Source organism: Euprymna scolopes, chromosome 16 (genome assembly GCF_053919585.1).
Source record: "Euprymna scolopes isolate OS-2025 chromosome 16, ASM5391958v1, whole genome shotgun sequence".
Classification (NCBI taxonomy): Eukaryota; Metazoa; Mollusca; class Cephalopoda; order Sepiida; family Sepiolidae; genus Euprymna; species Euprymna scolopes.
Window position 1 is genome coordinate 4,584,849 of NC_136497.1, and position 22,255 is coordinate 4,607,103.

General features: G+C 33.6%; 1 protein-coding gene across 2 annotated transcripts in view; it reads left to right on the forward strand.

The window, feature by feature from the left end:
- The first annotated feature begins 19,388 nt into the window (after positions 1-19,388).
- The window catches only part of LOC145295829 (solute carrier family 2, facilitated glucose transporter member 10-like), an 86,025-nt gene continuing 83,158 nt past the window's right edge, over positions 19,389-22,255 (forward strand). Inside the window, exon 1 of one of the 2 annotated variants that reach the window (XM_080141536.1) lies at positions 19,389-20,751. In XM_080141536.1, the coding sequence (XP_079997662.1) occupies positions 20,583-20,751 (169 nt within the window). In that variant the 5' untranslated portion in view covers positions 19,389-20,582. The remainder of the gene's footprint in view (positions 20,752-22,255) is intronic. The other variant, XM_080141538.1, reaches the window with a different exon arrangement.

Below are 22,255 nucleotides of genomic sequence, written 5' to 3' on the forward strand. Positions count from 1 at the left end.
AGATCATTAATGTAGATCAGGAAAAGAGTTGAGCCCAGGATGGACCCCTGAGGGACTCCAGCATTAATACTGTGAGCTTCTGATTTTTGCCCCATAACTACTATTCTTATGAACCTATCAGAGAGAAATGATTTAATAATTGAGAAGACATTTCCAGCTATACCATAGCTGGAGATCTTGTGAAGTAAACCTTTATGCCATACCCTATCAAAGGCCTTTGATATGTCAAGAGCAATTGCCCTAGAAAGGTTGCCTCTGTCGAGAGATTCGCTAATCCTATGAGATATAACTGTAAGCTCATCTGCTGTAGATCTAGCAGAACGGAAACCATATTGTGTGTCACTAAGAAGGTTATTTTTGCTGAAATTTAAATTAATAACCCCTGTCTCTTGAAGGCTATCAATCTGCTCCTTCCCACCAAACCGCCACTTAACTCCTACATTGCACACCGTTTGTAGTGGAATCCTTAACTTCCAGCCTCTGACCCTCACATGCTAACTGCTTAGTCATCACTAAACATCTATACAATTCTACCTCTTAGACATGCATTGGAGTTCATTCCTATTCCAGTTAGGTATTTAACAGCCAAAGTATGTACTCGGAAGCAAAGCGCACCGCACTGCATTACACAACTCCTAGAAAGCTTTGCAACGCTATTACGAATACTCCTTGTTATGCTAAATGTCCATGACTCTTACTTGAAAGCTGAAATTATCTTCCCTCAATAATAGAAACACACTTTGTACCTTCAACTTTATTCGCATCTACTAAAAACTTCCCCATATATCTATTTACCTAATTATACATTACTCAAAACTTACTGTTTTATCCGTACTATATTGCACTCGCATCTCAAGCCCTGCTGACATCTAAAATATAGTTTGGGCACAACTCGTAGTTCAATTCTTAACACCTACTCACACTTTAATGTTATCCTAGACCCAAGTTAACATGAATAAATAAAAAAAATATATATATATAAAGGGAAAGCCTCAAACCACATTATCTCCTTCTAACAAGCCTTCTTACAACCATAGTTGCTTACACTGCATGAGCTCTACTCAACCCCTTTATCCAGTAAAAATGAAATAGCAATGTCCCTAATTCACTTTGAGGAGTGTAACTATTCAGCAGATATATAACCTCTACAAACTAACTATTCAGCAGATATATAACCTCTACAACATTAACTAATCACGTAATCAGTAACATTAACTAATCACGCGGGGTCGCAGAAATACCTGGATTAGACCCCAGGCGCGGAGCACACCCTCTCAGTGGTGACGGACCCAGTAGATCTTTCCAGATCATCCGTCTAGGAGAAGGAAAACTCTAAAACTAAACCAAAGGGGAGGGATGCCTCTTCAGTCTTGGATGACAACCTCCCTAGAGCTGGTGACTCAAGCAAATTATCGGTTTGCAAACCTAAATTGCTTAAGGAGTAGATAGGTTCTGCCTATCGCCCGGCTTCCATACTCCTTTTTGCCTATTAGTCAGGCGCAGAGACACTATCACAGTGATTCGACAGAATCACCCAGTGGTAGATCTTGTTTCTTGTCTAGGGCAATGAACGCCGTTTCCCCACTCCCGACACACCCCACCCCTAAAGCTGGGCACTTGAGAGTGCTTGAGTACCATATATGCCTGAGCAATTAGATTGGGTTGACCTTCCTCTGATGGGTTGAGGGTACCGGATTGACAGTTACTGGCTGCTGTTTCCGACTGGTAGTACAGGCGCCCTAACTGTTTGGTAGAACTTAGAGCGGCTGCTCCATCAACAGTTGTATAATATCGGGATGTTTGTAGTGCCATATCGCGCATGGAAAGAGACCCTGCACTCAGCCCCAGTGGGCTTTCCTGAGGCCACAGTCCTAGTTGATGGAGGGTCAGCTGATGGTCTACTTGTGATGCATGTGTGATACTCTGCATAACCTCCTGTTCAGCTCCCCCTTACCTAACTGAAACTCGTTAAAAAACACAATCTAAAAATAAGATTAAACCATCTTAGGGTCAAACAAATCCAACTTGCCTCCTCCCTTGAGGCTTGCATTCACAAATATCCATGGGCTTAGAACTAATTTAGCTGATGTTGAAGCATTTCTCCTAACAAATACCCCGGATATCTTAGCACTAAGTGAAACTAACCTACACTCCTCCATCCCCTCTACTTTAACATGCCTGGATATCTCCCACTCTGCCGTAAGGACTCTGACAGACATATGCACGGACTTTGAGTTTACATTCGTAATACCCTTCCCTTGACTAGAGAAACAAACCTAGAAACGGATGAACAAGCCTTTATGTGCTTTAGACTAATCATGCAACACAACATTAGCTACTTTTACTTTCTCTACCGTTCTCCCTCAACCCAAGACTGCACCATAATAAACAAAGTCTCTGACAGCATAGACACAGCACTCTCCTTCGACACTAGCGCCCAAGTACATGTATTTGGTGACTTTAATGTACATCACAAAAACTGGCTTGGATTCTCTACTTACACAGATGCAGCGGGCAGCACAACTCATAGCTTCTCTATATCTCACTCCCTATCACAAATTGTTACGTTTCCAACCCGTTTCCCTGATCAGGAAGAACAACACTCATCACTTTTAGATCTGTTTTTGACTACAGTTCCTGATGATTGTATAATGAAAGCCGACAGCCCACTTGGGAACGCTGATCATGCAGTGATAATGGTTGAAATCGCCCTAAACTCTAGAGCCAAAACTGAAGAGCCAGTGCTCAAAACGAGATATTATAAAAAGGCTGACTGGGAAGCCATCAGAGATCTTATCAGAGACGCCCCATGGGGAAATATTTTTTCTCTTCCTGCTAAACAGTGTGCAAACGAGACCACTGACAGGTTCAAAACTGCAATCGAAGCGCATGTTCCCATGCGGAAATTCTATAGCAAGCCCTATTCTCCCCAATGGTTTACTTCGACTTGCGCAACTGCCATTGCTCAAAGGCAGCATGCATTCCACAGATTTAACCGACATAAGTCCAGTTCAATCAGACAGAAGTACATAGAAGCTAGAAGTAACGTTAAGAAAAAAATAGCGACAGCTAAGAGGGAATTTACGGAAAACACTAAAAAACGCATCGAAGCACAAAAACTAGGAACTCGTGACTTCTGGAAAATCTACAGCAGTGTAGTAAATAATGGGCAATCAACAATTCCCCCACTAACCAACAATCACGAGGTTGTTTGCTTAGCAACCGAGAAGGCTAATGTGCTTGCCAGTCGGTTTGCCTCAAACTCCACACTGGACCCTTCCAACCACTCCCTACCTCAATTTCCTATACGGACAGACACCACGCTAGACGATCTGAAAATCACTCCTGCTCAGGTGCATTCTATCATAAAAAACCTTGACACTTCAAAAGCATGTGGACCCGATCTCATCCCAGCTGTGCTATTAAAAAAGTGCTCAGCCAAAGTAGCTCTGATTCTCTCCAAACTCTACAACAAATGCCTTAATGAATCTTGCTTTCCGAGCTGTTGGAAAACTGCTTCTGTGGTACCAGTATTCAAAATTCTGGTGAAAAAACTGACCCATTAAATTACGGCCCTATTAGCCTCCTCCCACTTTTTGCCAAAATATTTGAGACCTTAATTAACCATGCTCTAGTCCAGCACCTTACAGATGCTAATCTTCTGACTGACCAACAATATGGATTTAGACAAGCCCATTCCACAGCAGACATCCTCACTGTAATCTCTGAACGTATATACCATTCACTGGACAAAGCAGGAGAGGGCAGAGCGGTAGCTCTAGATATATCTAAGGCTTTTGACAGGGTATGGCATGAGGGTCACCTCAGGAAGATTAGATCTTACGGTATCACTGGTAGAATACTTAACATAATTAAATCCTTCTTAGATAAGAGAAAAATCCAGGTTGTCCTCGACAGTCGTACATCTAAACAATATGATATAAATGCGGGAGTGCCCCAGGGATCTATCCTTGGACCTCTACTGTTCCTGATATTCATAAATGACCTCCCCGACAAAGTTGCCTCTGAGATGGGTATATATGCTGATGACACCACACTCTATAGCAGGCACGACAGGAAAACAAATGAACATATATCTAAAGTAATGGCAGAAACACTAGAGGATGACCTCCAATCAGTAGTGGAATGGGGACAAAAATGGATGGTCACGTTCAGTGCCTCCAAGACTAAACTGATTTCATTCAATAATTACAAGAAACCTTCTCTACCACCTATAGCAATGGCCAACGACTCTTTATCTGAGAGTACGTCTTTCAAGCTCCTTGGCCTAACGTTCACAGGAAACATGAGTTGGAACGATTACATTGAATGCATTGCCAGGGCTGCTGCAAGGAAGGTGGGCTCTCTCTACCGTGCTAGAAAACTACTAACACCCGAAAGTATCCTGTACCTCTATAAGGCCACCATTCGCCCATGTATGGAGTATTGCTGTCATATTTAGGCTGGTGCATTCGCTACTAGTCTCTCGCTCCCTGACAGGGTTCAAAAGAGAGTCGCAAATCTGATAGGCCCTAAACTGGCATCTAAGCTTCAGCCTCTGTCCCATCGACGAAACGTTGCATCCCTCTGCCTGTTCTACAAGTATTTTAATGGTGAATGCTCTGATGAACTGCAAGCACTTGTGCCCCCACGACGTGAACACCCTCGACAAACCCGACAAGCTACAAAATCCCACCCCCACACTGTAGAGATCCCTAGATGTAAAAGATCTTTCTACTCCGGTAGTTTCTTCCCCAGAACCGTTAGACTTTGGAATTCCATTCCAGGTGACTGCTTCCTCAACAGTACTGACATGCAGAAGTTCAAGTGCAACGTTAACCAACATCTTGCTGCCCAAATCCCTACATAGTACCCCAGTAGTTGTTTCCCCTGATAGTAGCCCCCTACACCAAAGTGGCAATGTGCCTTGTTTGGGGTGAAAATGTAATAAAAAAAAATAAAAAAATTCTGAAGAACACATGATTGTCTTCATGGAGAATTTCCTTATAATTTGTTTAGAAAAAAAACTGGCGTAAACAGATTTTTAAAAATTCGTCCTATTATTACATAACCGTTAGTTTTTAGTTGGAATCGTCTTTTATCTTGAGTTTGGCATTCAAGTATCATTCTTTGCTGTTTTGGATGATTGTTGCACAATGTGTATGCATTTCTATGCACACAATTAAAAACCAACAATTCTGATACTGAATGAAGGTGTTCAGAGATTGTCACGTCATAAACTTATAAGGATACACAAGGTGAGACAATATTTTTGCAGGTTGTTAGAAAGCAAATGAGGCACAAACCAATTTGCCTATCAAATTTGTAATTCTCAACTGAACTGTAAATATTTTTTTTTGTTCTTTCAATCATTATCTTTGCTGATTACATTGTAATACTAAATTGTCAAAAAACGCGAGCTGCCCTTATCATAAAATATTTTATGCTTGACTATCAATTTTCCTCGATAAGGGATTACTAGGCCTATGACAACAGCATATTTCTTTTCATTGTGTTGACTCTCCAGTGTGTATTCGTTCATATCTTATATGCTTTTATATAGAGTGATGTGGTTTTCAGTTGATTAATTCAGTCGGATATATACACGAGAGTCAAAACAATGATAAGAATACTCTGTCGTCATAGCCCTAGTGATTATTGACAGAATTTCTTTTGGTCATATTCTATTTTGTAACGTTTCTGTAAAGCCAATGAGCAGATGTTGGTCGGCTTCAGATAGTGGTAAATTGGCAAGTGTTATTGTACTGGGTCTAAGTTTTGGACGTGTTTATCTTTGCCAAGTAGGAAGACCCACATACTCCAAAGAGGAATAGCAGTTTGTACACTGGCTCTCCATCATTTCCCGTTGGATGTTATTTCAGTTTCTGACTTTTGTTTTTGTCTTTTTATATGTTCCTTGAATAAGAGCATGCACTCCAAGTTTATGCCAAGATAGATAGGGTCGTGCGATTCTCAAGTTGTAGTCTAAACCACATAATATTGGTTACCATCCTGGTTCCTGAAATGAAATAAGCATACTTTAGTTTTTTCAGGATTTGGATGGTTATTCTCAGGAGTACCTCATGTAGAGTTGTTAAGGTTTGTTTCTACTGCTTCAAACATTGAGGATGTCACATAGAGATCGTCAGCTTAGATTAACCACGCAATGTTGTGGTTGATTGGTTGCACATTGGTGTAAATGTTATACAGTAAGAAAGAGAACACCACCTTAATGTAAGCCATTCTTTTGTTGGCACCAATGACTTTGTTGCTTAGTATAGAATAAAAATGTATGTCTTATAAAATGGTTTTAATGAGGTTTATAAATGCCAGCTTTTTAGCATCTATAAAGGTTATTTTCAGGAGAAAGCGATGGTTTTCATAAGTGGATATAATTTCTTCAGGTTTGTGGTTCTGCTGGTCAAAGGAAAAGTAAAACAAACTCTGTACGATTTTGGCAATAAACCACAACGCGTCATATTTTGTCAGAAAGGAGCAGGTATTGCGGAAACCTGTTTTTACTCGCTTGCTTATCACAAGGGTAAGGTTATAGTCAAGGTCACTTTTTTACGTGAGAAAAATCCAGCTTCAAAAACAATGTATTATGGAAGGTTCCATCATAGTACAAGATATTTTTACCATTTCTAGGAAAGAATGAGGTAATGCTCAATGGGATACAATAATCGTGAGATGTATATCTGCGTTTAGATAGACATAAAGATATACATAAAGATGAAATATGTCACAAACTCTTCCTAGCGTTTTCGATCCCAATAATAAATATGTTTTGGATCTACATTATCCAGAGTCTTTAGGTAAGTAGGCTTTGTTTGAACCCAAAAGGGTATAATATTTTTATACGGTTTATGTTCACGTACGCACATTTTAGGATGCCACATGTGAACATCAGCCCAGATGAACCGTGCAGTTTTGTGGTCCATTGGTTGTTCATTCATTGGTGTAAATATTATACAAGAAGAGACAGCACACCAACCTGATGTAAGCTATTCTTTTGTCAGTACCAATGACTGTTGTTTAGTGTAGCATAAAAGTACATGTCTTCTAAAATTGCTCCAATGAACTATGACCTCCAAGGTTTTTTTTTTTTTTTCAGGAGACAGCAATGATTTCCAATGATATGCAGCAGATAAATCAACAAAATTTGCTCGTGTTATTAATTCTTTCTGAAACCCATCTTCAAAGATCTATTTTCAAGTCAGAGGTCCAGAGTGCTTGCATTCCTCAGAAAATATCATCTAGGCTTTAAGGGCACTGGTATCAATTCTTATTTTATTTTATATTTATTTATTTTTTTATTCAATTTTGACCCCAAATAAGGCACAGTGTCACTTTGAAGCAGGGGGCTACTATCAGGGACATAATTTGCGAGGGCATTATGAAGGGAGATGAGTAGAAAGATGTTTGTTCACATTACACTCGAACTTTTGCATATCATTGCAGTTGGGAAAGCAGAATCCTGGAAGGGAGTTCCAAAGATCTGCAGTTCTGGGGAAGAAACTATTGGAGTAAAAGGCTTTCTTGCACCTAGGGATCTCTACTGTAAAGGAGTGAGACTTAGTTGCTTGTCTGGTTTGCCGGGGGTAGTCATGTCGAGGAGGTACAAGTGTTTGCAGTTCGTCAGAGCATTCACCATTAAAGTATTTGTAGAACAGGGAGAGGGATGCAACATCTCGTCGATGGGACAGAGGCTGTAGCCTAGATGACAGTTCAGGACCTATCAGGTTGGCGACTCTCTTTTGAATCCTGTCCAGGAGCAAGAGACAAGCAGCAGATGCACCATCCCAACTGTGACAACAATACTCCATAATGGGCAAATGATGGCCTTATAGAGTACAGCATACTTTCAGGCATAAGTAATTTTCTAGCACAGTAGAGAGAGCCCACCTTCTTTGCAGCAGCTTTGGCAATGCTCTCAATGTATCTATTCCAGTTCATGTTTCCTGTAAACGTTAGGCCGAGAAGTTTAAAGGAAGTACTTTCAGGCAATGTGTTCTTGGCCATTGCTATTGGTGGTAAAGAAGGTTTCTTGTAGTTATTGAAGGAAACAAGTTTAGTCTTGGCAGCATTGAATGTGATCATCCATTTATGTCCCCATTCCACTACAGATTGGAGGTCGTCCTCTAGTGTTTCTGCCATTTCCTTGGATATGTGTTCATTTGTTTTCCCCTCATATCTGTTATAGAGAGTGGTGTCATCAGCAAATATACCCATCTCTGAAACAATTTTATCAGGGAGGTCATTTATGAATATCAGGAATGATAGAGGTCCAAGAGGTACTCCCGCATTTATATCATATTGTTTAGATGTACGACCGTTGAGGATAACTTTGATTTTTCTCTTACTTAAGAAGAATTTACATTATGTATTCTTCCAGTGATTCAATATAATCTAATTTTCCTTAGAAGACCATCATGCCATACCCTGTCAAAAGCCTAAGATATATCAAGGGCTACCGCTCTACCATCCCCTAACGCACCTGTCTCTTACAATGTATGTATAAAGTCAGCTTTGCGTTTTTTCTATGCATGTGAATGTATTGTTACTTCTATCAATCGCTTCTATTTCCACTTTTTACTCTATAAGAGCCAGGTACGCCCTAAAATGGAGTACTGTTGCCCTATCCAGCCTTGTTAGAGTTCAGAACCTGCTTCAAAACCCAGTAGATGATGCCCTTTTCTTTCTTTTTTTTTTTTACATAGGTATAGCCACTTATCAAGGCCCCAGAGACCACTCGAGGATAAGGGTTAAGAGTGTACAGTAACAGTTGGAATATAAAGTAATCGTTAGTAATGTTAATAATCGTTAGTAATGGAAATTCGGTAAATTTGTTAACTCATATGGAACGGCTCATCAAGAACTTGTTTACGTTGGACAACCATATTGTAGTTAGCTGGAAAGCAAGAAAACGGAAGACAATTCCACAGGCGTGCAGTTCTAAGAAAGGAGCGTTCTTCATAGAATATACATTTAGGTTTAGGCACAGATAAAGAATGGGGGGGTGGGGAATTATTGATAGTGTTTTCAGCTAGACGAGTGTTTTGTGAAAGTTTTGCGAGGGGGGACCATAGATTAGAGCTCAGTCGAGCACTTGCCATGAAAATAATGATAAAGCAGAGATAAACTTGCAACATCTCTTCTGTGAGATAGAGGTTGCAGCGAAGAGAAAAGGACATCTCCTACAAAGCTACGAAGTCTATTTTGAACCCTATCAAGGCAGGACAAGTCCTTTCTAGCAGCTCCTGCCCATATGTGGCAACAATATTCCATCCTTAGACGTATCTGGTTCTTATATAGATAGAGAATAGCAGCAGTGAGATATCTACTGGATCGATAGAAGGATCCAACCATTTTTCCAGCGGCCTTGGCAACAGATTTGATGTACATATTCCATTTAAGACCAGGAGTAAAGGTCAAGCCCAAAAGCTTGTCAAAATTTGAGGTCTCCTCAAGACGAGAGCCATTCATTTCAATTGATGCCAGATGGGGATCAGAACATTGATGATGTAAAGATAGAAGCTTGGTTTTAGATGCATTAAAAGTAACCAGCCACTTCTTTCCCCACTGTACCACGTGCTCAAGATCAGAGGAGAGAGAATCGGAGAGAACTTGGTCGTTTACTGTCTTAGATGTGTTACCATAGATCATAGTGTCATTAGCAAAAATGTCTACAAATGATGTAAGGATGTGATTTGGAAGATCATTAATGTAGATCAGGAAAAGTATTAGGCCCAGGATGGACCCCTGAGGGACTCCAGTATTTATACTGTGAACTTCTGATTTTTGCCCCTCAACTACTACTCTTATGAATCTATCAGAGAAAAATGATTTAATAATTGAGAAGACATTTCCAGCAATACCATAGCTGGAGATCTTGTGAAGTAAACCTTTATGCCATACTCTATCAAAGGCCTTTGTATATGTCAAGAGCAATTGCAACGTCTTTACCACAGAAGAGACATTGTGAGCTTGTTTCTGCTCTATCATTATTTTAGGGCAAGTGCTTGACTGAACTCCAATCTATGGTCCCCCTCTTGCTAAACTTTCACAAAAGAAAACATTCAACAAGCTACAACCATTATAAATGATTTACCCTATTCTCTATCCATGAACAAAGGTTCTTTTCAGAAACTGTCCGCTTGTGGAACACTGTTTCACTGTACTGCTTCCAGGTTGAATACAACATAGTAGCCTTCAATCCAATGTAAACAAGTTCTTGTTGAGCCGTCCCCATAATCAAATTCTACCCAATTTACACCATTAACGATTACTAAACTACCAATTTACACTCAATGACGCTTATCCTCGAGTGGCATTTTGGCCTTGATAAGTAGTGACTCTCAAGTAAAAAAAAAATGGCACCAAATGTGTATTGAAAAAATTCTGTGTTTATCAAATGAATGAAGAGTTTTTGTTGCTCTCCAAGAGAAAATATTGATGTTGGAAGAAGTGCTGTGAAAAGGGTCAGCTTGTTTTGGTCTTCTGACTGGAAAAGAGGAAGTAGACCATGTGTTTACTCTTTTTATTAACTTCTATCACGTGCTCAGCTTTCCTGAGAGGGAAGTAGAATGCTTGCACCAATCAATGCTGAGCTTATAAATCAAATGCAGATTCAAAATTGTAAATCGCAAGCTCTCACTGCTGCAGTATTTCTATGTAATCACTACGGCTGCTATCTAATGCGTGTTCACAAGAGATTTACATTTTCATACGACAGAAGATTGACTCACTTATGTAAAAATAACATAAATATCACCTACTTTTCCGATTCTTGTTAGGTTATCATAGTTAAGCAATATTGAGCTTGGTAAGTAACAGATGGGGGGGGTCCATTTAGTAATACTAGGTGCTGTATGAGGGACGATGGTGACACCTTGCTGTAAAAACTAACATTGGAGTTGTTTAAATATCATTTAACCTGAATGGGATAATCATGTGAGTACGGACCGCCTGTGAGTTGAATATTCCCTAGAAACTTACTCCTTCAAAAGAAGCCAGCTTAACTCGTGCAGAAATGATGGACTGTACCTAGGAAGAAGTGTTCAAAAATGCAGAAGTCATGAATAAAAAGTGTGCATACAATTTGAATAAGTGCTTACAGTTATATCTCATAGGATTAGCGAATCTCTCGACAGAGGCAACCTTTCTAGGGCAATTGCTCTTGACATATCAAAGGCCTTTGATAGAGTATGGCATAAAGGTTTACTTCACAAGATCTCCAGCTATGGTATTGCTGGAAATGTCTTCTCAATTATTAAATCATTTCTCTCTGATAGATTCATAAGAGTAGTAGTTGATGGGCAAAAATCAGAAGCTCACAGTATTAATGCTGGAGTCCCTCAGGGGTCCATCCTGGGCCTAACTCTTTTCCTGATCTACATTAATGATCTTCCAAATCACATTCTTACATCATTCGTAGACATTTTTGCTGACGACACTACCATCTATGGTAGCACATCTAAGACAGTAAACGACCAAGTTCTCTCCGATTCTCTCTCCTCTGATCTTGAGCACGTGGTACAATGGGGAAAGAGGTGGCTGGTTACTTTTAAAGCATCTAAAACCAAGCTTCTATCTTTACATATCAACGTTCTGATCCCCATCTGGCATCAATTGAAATGAATGGCTCTCGTCTTGCGGAGGCCTCAAGTTTTGACAAGCTTCTGGGCTTGACCTTTACTCCTGATCTTAAATGGAATACGTACATCAAATCTGTTGCCAAGGCCGCTGGAAAAAGGGTCGGATCCTTCTATCGATCCAGTAGATATCTCACTGCTGATGCAATTCTCTATCTATATAAGAGCCAGATATGTCCAAGGATGGAGTACTGTTGCCACATATGGGCAGGAGCTGCTAGAAAAGACTTGTCCTGCCTTGATAGGGTTCAAAATAGACTTCGTGGCCTGGTGGGAGATGTCCTTTTCTCTTCACTGCAACCTCTATCTCACAAAAGATATGTTGCGAGTTTGTCTCTGCTTTATCGGTATTTTCATGGAAAGTGTTCGACTGAGCTTCAATCTATGGTCCCCCCTCGCCAAACTTTCACAAGAAACACTAGACCAGCTGAAAACACTATCAATAATTTTCCCCACTCTTTATCTGTGCCTAAACCTAAACGTAGATTCCATGATCAAAGCTTCTTTCTTAGAACTGCACCCCTGTGGAATTGTCTTCCGTTTTCCTGCTTTCCAGCTGTCTATAATATGGTTGTCTTCAAGTCCAACGTGAACAAGTTTCTGATGAGCCGTTCCACTTAAGTTAACAAATTTACCGAACTTCCATTACTATTGATTACTATATTGTCCTTTTGACTACTCTACACTCTTTAACCCTTATCCTTGAGTGGCCTATCGGCCTTGATAAGTGGTGACGCCTATCTAAAAAATTTGCATTGTTGAATTTACGCAAAAAATCTGTGTTCATGTAAAAGGTGGAAGTGGTTTTGCAGTCCATTTTTTTATTTGGATCGTGTGGAGTTAAAAACAAAAGGATTCGGTAGCCTACTTTTAGCAAGCATTAATCTTACATAAAACAGTTTGGCGATTTTTACTGTACCTTTATGAACTGTCCTCATAATGAAAAATGAAATACACATTAGCCACTGTGAGCTTGCCTATGTAAAATGTATTGTTTTGCAAGGACGTATTACTGGATTCTTTGAATATAGGTAAAGTCTAGCTCAACGGTGCATGCATCGTTTTACATGTCTCTTGGGAAAAGATATTCGCATACTATTGCAACATAGTGAAGATGAGCACGTGGGAAAGTATCAGAAGCAGCAAAGGATGACTGGTTGCAAAAAGATTAACAACAGCGGCGGAGGCCGAAAAAAAAAAAGGAATATGCAAATTAGGAAGTGTGTGTGCTAGAAGAAAAGTGAACGTCGAAGAGAATGGATGTGTGAAGTAAAAGATGAGAATGGTTATGATCGGCACGTAGTTGAAGGAAAGAAGAGAAATTTGAACCAGGTAAAATGAGTGGGACCGAAAGTAACGGTAATAAATGCTTTTGTTATAAAAGATTTTTTTTTTTTTCAAGTTTAGTTTTTATGAATTACTAAAGTAATATGTTAATTTTTATGAATTACTAAAGTAATATGCTAATTTTTATGAATTACTAAAGTAATATGTTAATTTTTATGAATTACTAAAGTAATATGTTAATTTTTATGAATTACTAAAGTAATATGTCAATTTTTATGAATTACTAAAGTAATATGTCAATTTTTATGAATTACTAAAGTAATATGTCAATTTTTATGAATTACTAAAGTAATATGTCAATTTTTATGAATTACTAAAGTAATATGTCAATTTTTATGAATTACTAAAGTAATATGTCAATTTTTATGAATTACTAAAGTAATATGTCAATTTTTATGAATTACTAAAGTAATATGTCAATTTTTATGAATTACTAAAGTAATATGTCAATTTTTATGAATTACTAAAGTAATATGTTAATTTTTATGGATTACTAAAGTAATATGTCAATTTTTATGGATTACCAAAGTAGAGTTTTATTTTTATGAATTACTAAAGTAATATGTCAATTTTTATGGATTACTAAAGTAATATGTTAATTTTTATTAATTACTAAAGTAATATGTCAATTTTCCTGGATTACCAAAGTAGAGTTTTATTTTTACGAATTACTAAAGTAATATGTTAATTTTTATGAATTACTAAAGTAATATGTCAATTTTTATGGATTACTAAAGTAATATGTTAATATTTGTTAATTACTAAAGTAATATGTTAATTTTTATGGATTACTAAAGTAATATGTCAATTTTTATGGATTACTAAAGTAATATGTCAATTTTTATGAATTACTAAAGTAATATGTCAATTTTTATGTATTACCAAAGTAGAGTTTTATTTTTATGAATTACTAAAGAAATATGTCAATTTTTATGGATTACTAAAGTAATATGTCAATTTTTATGGATTACCAAAGTAGTTTTATTTTTATGAATTACTAAAGTAATATGTTAATTTTTATGGATTACCAAAGTAGAGTTTTATTTTTATGAATTACTAAAGTAATATGTCAATTTTTATGGATCACCAAGGTAGAGTTTTATTTTTATGAATTACTAAAGTAATATGTTAATTTTTATGGATTACTAAAGTAATATGTCAGTTTTTATAGATTACCAAAGTAGAGTTTTATTTTTATGAATTACTAAAGAAATATGTTAATTTTTATGGATTACTAAAGTAATATGTCAATTTTTATGGATTACCAAAGTAGTTTTATTTTTATGAATTACTAAAGTAATATGTTAATTTTTATGGATTACCAAAGTAGAGTTTTATTTTTATGAATTACTAAAGTAATATGTCAATTTTTATGGATCACCAAGGTAGAGTTTTATTTTTATGAATTACTAAAGTAATATGTTAATTTTTATGAATTACTAAAGTAATATGTCAATTTTTATAGATTACCAAAGTAGAGTTTTATTTTTATGAATTACTAAAGTAATATGTCAATTTTTATGGATTACTAAAGTAATATGTCAATTTTTATGAATTACTAAAGTAATATGTCAATTTTTATGAATTACTAAAGTAATATGTCAATTTTTATGAATTACTAAAGTAATATGTTTATTTTTATGGATTACCAAAGTAGAGTTTTATTTTTATGAATTACTAAAGTAATATGTTAATTTTTATGGATTACTAAAGTAATATGTCAATTTTTATGGATTACCAAAGTAGAGTTTTATTTTTATGAATTACTAAAGTAATATGTCAATTTTTATGAATTACTAAAGTAGAGTTTTATTTTTATGAATTACTAAAGTAATATGTTAATTTTTATGGATTACCAAAGTAGAGTTTTATTTTTATGAATTACTAAAGTAATATGTTAATTTTTATGGATTACCAAAGTAGAGTTTTATTTTATGAATTACTAAAGTAATATGTTAATTTTTATGGATTACTAAAGTAATATGTCAATTTTTATGGATTACCAAAGTAGAGTTTTATTTTTATGAATTACTAAAGTAATATGTCAATTTTTATGGATCACCAAAGTAGAGTTTTATTTTTATGAATTACTAAAGTAATATGTTAATTTGTATGGATTACCAAAGTAGAGTTTTATTTTTATGAATTACTAAAGTGATATGTTAATATTTATGGATTACTAAAGTAATATGTCAATTTTTATGGATTACCAAAGTAATGTGTCAATTTTTATGGATTACCAAAGTAGAGTTTTATTTTTATGAATTACTAAAGTAATATGTTAATTTTTATGGATTACCAAAGTAGAGTTTTATTTTTATGAATTACTAAAGTAATATGTTAATTTTTATGGATTACTAAAGTAATATGTTAATTTTTATGGATTACCAAAGTAGAGTTTTATTTTTATGAATTACTAAATATGTTAATTTTTATGGATTACTAAAGTAATATGTCAATTTTTATGGATTACCAATGTAGAGTTTTATTTTTATGAATTACTAAAGTAATATGTTAATTTTTATGGATTACCAAAGTAGAGTTTTATTTTTATGGATAACTAAAGTAATATGTCAATTTTTATGGATTACCAAAGTAGAGTTTTATTTTTATGAAATACTAAAGTAATATGTTAATTTTTATGGATTACCAAAGTAGAGTTTTATTTTTATGAATTACTAAAGTAATATGTTAATTTTTATGGATTACCAAAGTAGAGTTTTATTTTTATGAATTACTAAAGTAATATGTCAATTTTTATGAATTACTAAAATAGAGTTTTATTTTTATGAATTACTAAAGTAATATGTTAATTTTTATGAATTACTAAAGTAGAGTTTTATTTTTATGAATTACTAAAGTAATATGTCAATTTTTATGAATTACTAAAGTAGAGTTTTATTTTTATGAATTACTAAAGTAATATGTTAATTTTTATGGATTACCAAAGTAGAGTTTTATTTTTATGAATTACTAAAGTAATATGTCAATTTTTATGAATTACTAAAGTAGAGTTTTATTTTTATGAATTACTAAAGTAATATGTCAATTTTTATGAATTACTAAAGTAGAGTTTTATTTTTATGAATTACTAAAGTAATATGTCAATTTTTATGAATTACTAAAGTAGAGTTTTATTTTTATGAATTACTAAAGTAATATGTCAATTTTTATGAATTACTAAAGTAATATATCAATTTTTATGAATTACTAAAGTAGAGTTTTATTTTGTGAATTACTAAAGTAATATGTTAATTTTTATGAATTACTAAAGTAATATGCTAATTTTTATGAATTACTAAAGTAATATGTTAATTTTTATGAATTACTAAAGTAATATGTTAATTTTTATGAATTACTAAAGTAATATGTCAATTTTTATGAATTACTAAAGTAATATGTCAATTTTTATGAATTACTAAAGTAATATGTCAATTTTTATGAATTACTGAAGTAATATGTCAATTTTTATGAATTACTAAAGTAATATGTCAATTTTTATGAATTACTAAAGTAATATGTCAATTTTTATGAATTACTAAAGTAATATGTCAATTTTTATGAATTACTAAAGTAATATGTCAATTTTTATGAATTACTAAAGTAATATGTCAATTTTTATGAATTACTAAAGTAATATGTTAATTTTTATGGATTACTAAAGTAATATGTCAATTTTTATGGATTACTAAAGTAATATGTTTATTTTTATGGATTACCAAAGTAGAGTTTTATTTTTATGAATTACTAAAGTAATATGTTAATTTTTATGGATTACTAAAGTAATATGTCAATTTTTATGGATTACCAAAGTAGAGTTTTATTTTTATGAATTACTAAAGTAATATGTCAATTTTTATGAATTACTAAAGTAGAGTTTTATTTTTATGAATTACTAAAGTAATATGTTAATTTTTATGGATTACCAAAGTAGAGTTTTATTTTTATGAATTACTAAAGTAATATGTTAATTTTTATGGATTACCAAAGTAGAGTTTTATTTTATGAATTACTAAAGTAATATGTTAATTTTTATGGATTACTAAAGTAATATGTCAATTTTTATGGATTACCAAAGTAGAGTTTTATTTTTATGAATTACTAAAGTAATATGTCAATTTTTATGGATCACCAAAGTAGAGTTTTATTTTTATGAATTACTAAAGTAATATGTTAATTTGTATGGATTACCAAAGTAGAGTTTTATTTTTATGAATTACTAAAGTGATATGTTAATATTTATGGATTACTAAAGTAATATGTCAATTTTTATGGATTACCAAAGTAATGTGTCAATTTTTATGGATTACCAAAGTAGAGTTTTATTTTTATGAATTACTAAAGTAATATGTTAATTTTTATGGATTACCAAAGTAGAGTTTTATTTTTATGAATTACTAAAGTAATATGTTAATTTTTATGGATTACTAAAGTAATATGTTAATTTTTATGGATTACCAAAGTAGAGTTTTATTTTTATGAATTACTAAATATGTTAATTTTTATGGATTACTAAAGTAATATGTCAATTTTTATGGATTACCAATGTAGAGTTTTATTTTTATGAATTACTAAAGTAATATGTTAATTTTTATGGATTACCAAAGTAGAGTTTTATTTTTATGGATAACTAAAGTAATATGTCAATTTTTATGGATTACCAAAGTAGAGTTTTATTTTTATGAAATACTAAAGTAATATGTTAATTTTTATGGATTACCAAAGTAGAGTTTTATTTTTATGAATTACTAAAGTAATATGTTAATTTTTATGGATTACCAAAGTAGAGTTTTATTTTTATGAATTACTAAAGTAATATGTCAATTTTTATGAATTACTAAAATAGAGTTTTATTTTTATGAATTACTAAAGTAATATGTTAATTTTTATGAATTACTAAAGTAGAGTTTTATTTTTATGAATTACTAAAGTAATATGTCAATTTTTATGAATTACTAAAGTAGAGTTTTATTTTTATGAATTACTAAAGTAATATGTTAATTTTTATGGATTACCAAAGTAGAGTTTTATTTTTATGAATTACTAAAGTAATATGTCAATTTTTATGAATTACTAAAGTAGAGTTTTATTTTTATGAATTACTAAAGTAATATGTCAATTTTTATGAATTACTAAAGTAGAGTTTTATTTTTATGAATTACTAAAGTAATATGTCAATTTTTATGAATTACTAAAGTAGAGTTTTATTTTTATGAATTACTAAAGTAATATGTCAATTTTTATGAATTACTAAAGTAATATATCAATTTTTATGAATTACTAAAGTAGAGTTTTATTTTGTGAATTACTAAAGTAATATGTTAATTTTTATGAATTACTCAAGTAGAGTTTTATTTTTATGAATTACTAAAGTAATATGTTAATTTTTATGAATTACTAAAGTAGAGTTTTATTTTTATGAATTACTAAAGTAATATATCAATTTTTATGAATTACTAAAGTAATATGTCAATTTTTATGGATTACCAAAGTAGAGTTTTATTTTTATGAATTACTAAAGTAATATGTCAATTTTTATGGATTACCAAAGTAGAGTTTTATTTTTATGAATTACTAAAGTAATATGTCAATTTTTATGGATTACCAAAGTAGAGTTTTATTTTTATGAATTACTAAAGTAATATGTCAATTTTTATGGATTACCAAAGTAGAGTTTTATTTTTATGAATTACTAAAGTAATACGTTGCACACATAAAACAAAAGGAACTTTTTTACGCTCCCTTGCGTAGAAATACATCGAAGAGGTTGGAATGTTCGAGAAGGTCTGTATATGAAGATTTGCCCACCAAAATTCTAATAAGTTTTCTTTAATTTCTCAAAAACAGCGCTCTTCACTTTCAGGATTACTCTGTCTGCGGGAGACGTTTAAAACCCTGTCCTGATATTACGTGTAATGTCCATAAACTTTAATTCCCATCATGCAAAGTTACGACATCGAACGAGAATTTAAATTTTCGGTACTTGTACAGTTTAATCAAGACATTAAAAAGAAATGAAAATATCGAAAAATGTTTAAATTGTACGTATCCGTTTTGAACTGAACATATCTGAAAAAAAAAAAAAAATTCGCTTAATTTGATCGAGTAGTTTTTTTTTTTTGTTTGTTTTTTTACCGCGGAAAAACGTTTTTATGACAGCACATTGAATGTAGACGTCTTTGAATTTTTTAAATTTTTGTTTGGATTTTTAGAAACGCCACGGAGAGATAACTCAACTTAAAGCGCCGACACTCCCTCTCCATCTTTAATACTAACTTTTCTTCCTAAAAATTGAACCTTTTGCTCGGTATCATAAATAAACTACTTGATGAAATTTTTTTCGGAGAACTTCATTCCATAACGGATACATACAATTTAAACTTTTTTTTTTTTTTCGATATTTTCATTTTTTTAATGTCTTGATTAAACTGTACAAGTACCGAATTTTCCTTTAAACAATTTTATTTCAAACGACTGTTCTTATGGTACGAACACAGATATTTATGCATTCACTTTTTGTGGATTTTTGAACTGTTTTTCTCAAAAAATAGTCACATGAACCTTTAAGCCCACGTGGTGTGCTGCACTGCTGCACCAGTGCACCACTCACTGCACTACTGCAGCAGCAGGGGCAGAACTCTGATCATAAAAAAGAAAAAATCAGTAATTTCAAACCTCATGCTTTTCTCACAAAATCCTCGTTTCAATTATCCTTCATTATGAATATTCCAATAAGAAAACGCTTATGTTGGAACAATTCAAACTAATATTCATAAAACATAAATAAATGGTGTTTATTTCGTGTTCTTTGTCGAGTGTCGTTATTTTCCGGAATCATAAGGATGTGGATTAGCGAAGAAAGCCTTTCTATTAATCGGCGATCCGGTTAAATTTACCTTTAATGGTCCCACACTCCCGCAGATGATACACTCCTACTTTCGATTTCAATAAATTGCGGCACACGCAACCAAGGTACTAAAAATTGATAAATCCCGATTATAAATTGGTTATCCTACCGATCTCAAGTTAAACATTGCTTTTAAATTTGTTATTTTATACTTTATTTAAATAAATATTCGATTGATAATGACAAATAAAAATTATAATGCAATGTGTTTATCAAAGTTACGTAGAGGCGAGAAACGAATACAAACCACCACCACCACCATCGGCAGTCACGCGCAAACAGACATGCGAGATCTTGTCTAATTTTTTATTAAGAAATTTACAGTTAAAGGAAATGGATTTTTGCCTCTACACTAAAGCAAAACGTTTCTGTGTGTGTGTGTGTGTGTGTGTGTGTGTGTGTGTGTGCGCACACACACGCGCGTTTGAGGGAGAAAGAAAGGAAAGGAGAGGAGAGCGTGGGTGTTTTTTTTTTTCACTTACTGTCATCTCTCTCTCTCTCTCTCTCCAAACTCTAGAGATTGAAGAATGAACGTAGTTTCAAAGTAGTTCGTTTTATAAATCTTATGCCATGGAAAACAAGTGCTACCCGTTTATTACTTTCCGTCGTTCGTCTTCGACAAGAAACGGCCATTTATAAGCGAGAAGGGTGAGAGAAGGAGCCTCGTCGTCAAGATGTGGTCATCTCCTTTTGCTGACCAAACTCCAAATGACAATTCTCTTCTTCCTCCTCCTCATCCAGCGACAATGGCTGAAGAAGATCGTGCAGAAGATGAAGAGGAGATTTTAATCCACCGTCCCGAAGATGCGAGCACTACTGGACGCACCCCAGAAGAAGGAGGAGGTGAGTCCCTATTTACTTGTCTCCCCACGAGGGCAAAGTTTAAAAGAAAATCGAGGCGCACTTTTTAAGTTTTTCTCGTAAAGGAAACGTTTTGTTGATTTTAAACCCGCAGTTTCGAATTTTCTTGTTGTAAACTTGATTTTTTTTATAAAAGAAATTAGCGTAAAAAAAAAAAAAAAATGACGAACTTCAGAATAAAAAGTGCTTGTTTACATTAGTGATCTTTTCTATTAACGCATTTCAGGTGAAAACATTAAGCACCGAATAAAGCATTTCATTGAAACGTCGGTACTAGTGCAGAGAGAGTGATCATCCGCCCGGACGTAAAAAATAACGTTATTATTTAAAAAGCCATTCTTAACATGGGGAGGGTGTTTTGTACTTATTCTATACTTCAACCTTACAATTGAATAAAAAAAAAAAACATATCATAAAACTTTAATTAAACTTTGAAATACGATTTAAAAAATAGCGCGGATCACTCTCTGCACTAGCACAGAAACGTCAAAAGTTCTTTGATTTTTAAGTAAAACTAAATAAAACACCATTTTGGTTAAATTCAAGCAAAGTTCCCCGACATTTCCTGCGCCGCATTAAATGCTGCGCCTGCTGCGGGCTTGTCAAACTAAATTTTTTTTTTTTTATATGTTTGATTTTAGTCTGACAGGCCCGAACCATTAAGCAAGCGTTGGAGTTCTTTGCTTGAATTTAACCAAAAATTAAAAAAAAAAAAAAAAAAAAAAAAGTTTTATAGATTTTTTGATATGCAAAACTTTTTTTTTTTTTTTTTTAAGCACCGAAAATATTTTTACACACACACACACACACACACACACACACACACACGCTCTCAAACCGACTTTTTTTTTTGCCTATTTTGTTTCACAAGAAATACTAAAAAGCCACGCGAAGTGGTTATCCTCAAGTTTCGCGTGTTTTTTTTGTTTTTTTTTACATTCAGTTTCTACTTACTGTTCTGCTTTTTCACGATGAATGCCCCGGAAAGAACCGTTCTGATTAATGTTCACCAGTTTTAAAATAACTAAACGAACGTTGCTCTTTTTTTTTTTTTTTAGAGGAACAGAATATTTTTAAACTGGTAAACATTGATCAAAAGGGACTTTTCCAGGGTGTTTCGTGAAGCAGAACGGGCTGCAGAAACCGGAAGTAACAAAAACACATGGAACTTGGTTAATGGGTTTCAAATGGTGAGATAACATTGAGATGATCAGTAATGGTGGAAATTGGTCAAAACTTGATTATTTAAATTAAGACGGTGTTGATGCTTGAATTATAGCAGAAACGTTTAGATGAACAAATGATTTCGAGTCTGTTTCGTCTTTTTGAAGATCCATCTGGGAGTTGAAGGATGTATGATCTGGGTTCACGTTTACTTAAAACTGTTGCTGGTTTCCATTTCGCTGTTTGATTATCTAGCATTCGAACATTTTGTCCAGGGACAAGTGCTGGTAAATCATGAGCTGTTCTGTCATGATACATTTTC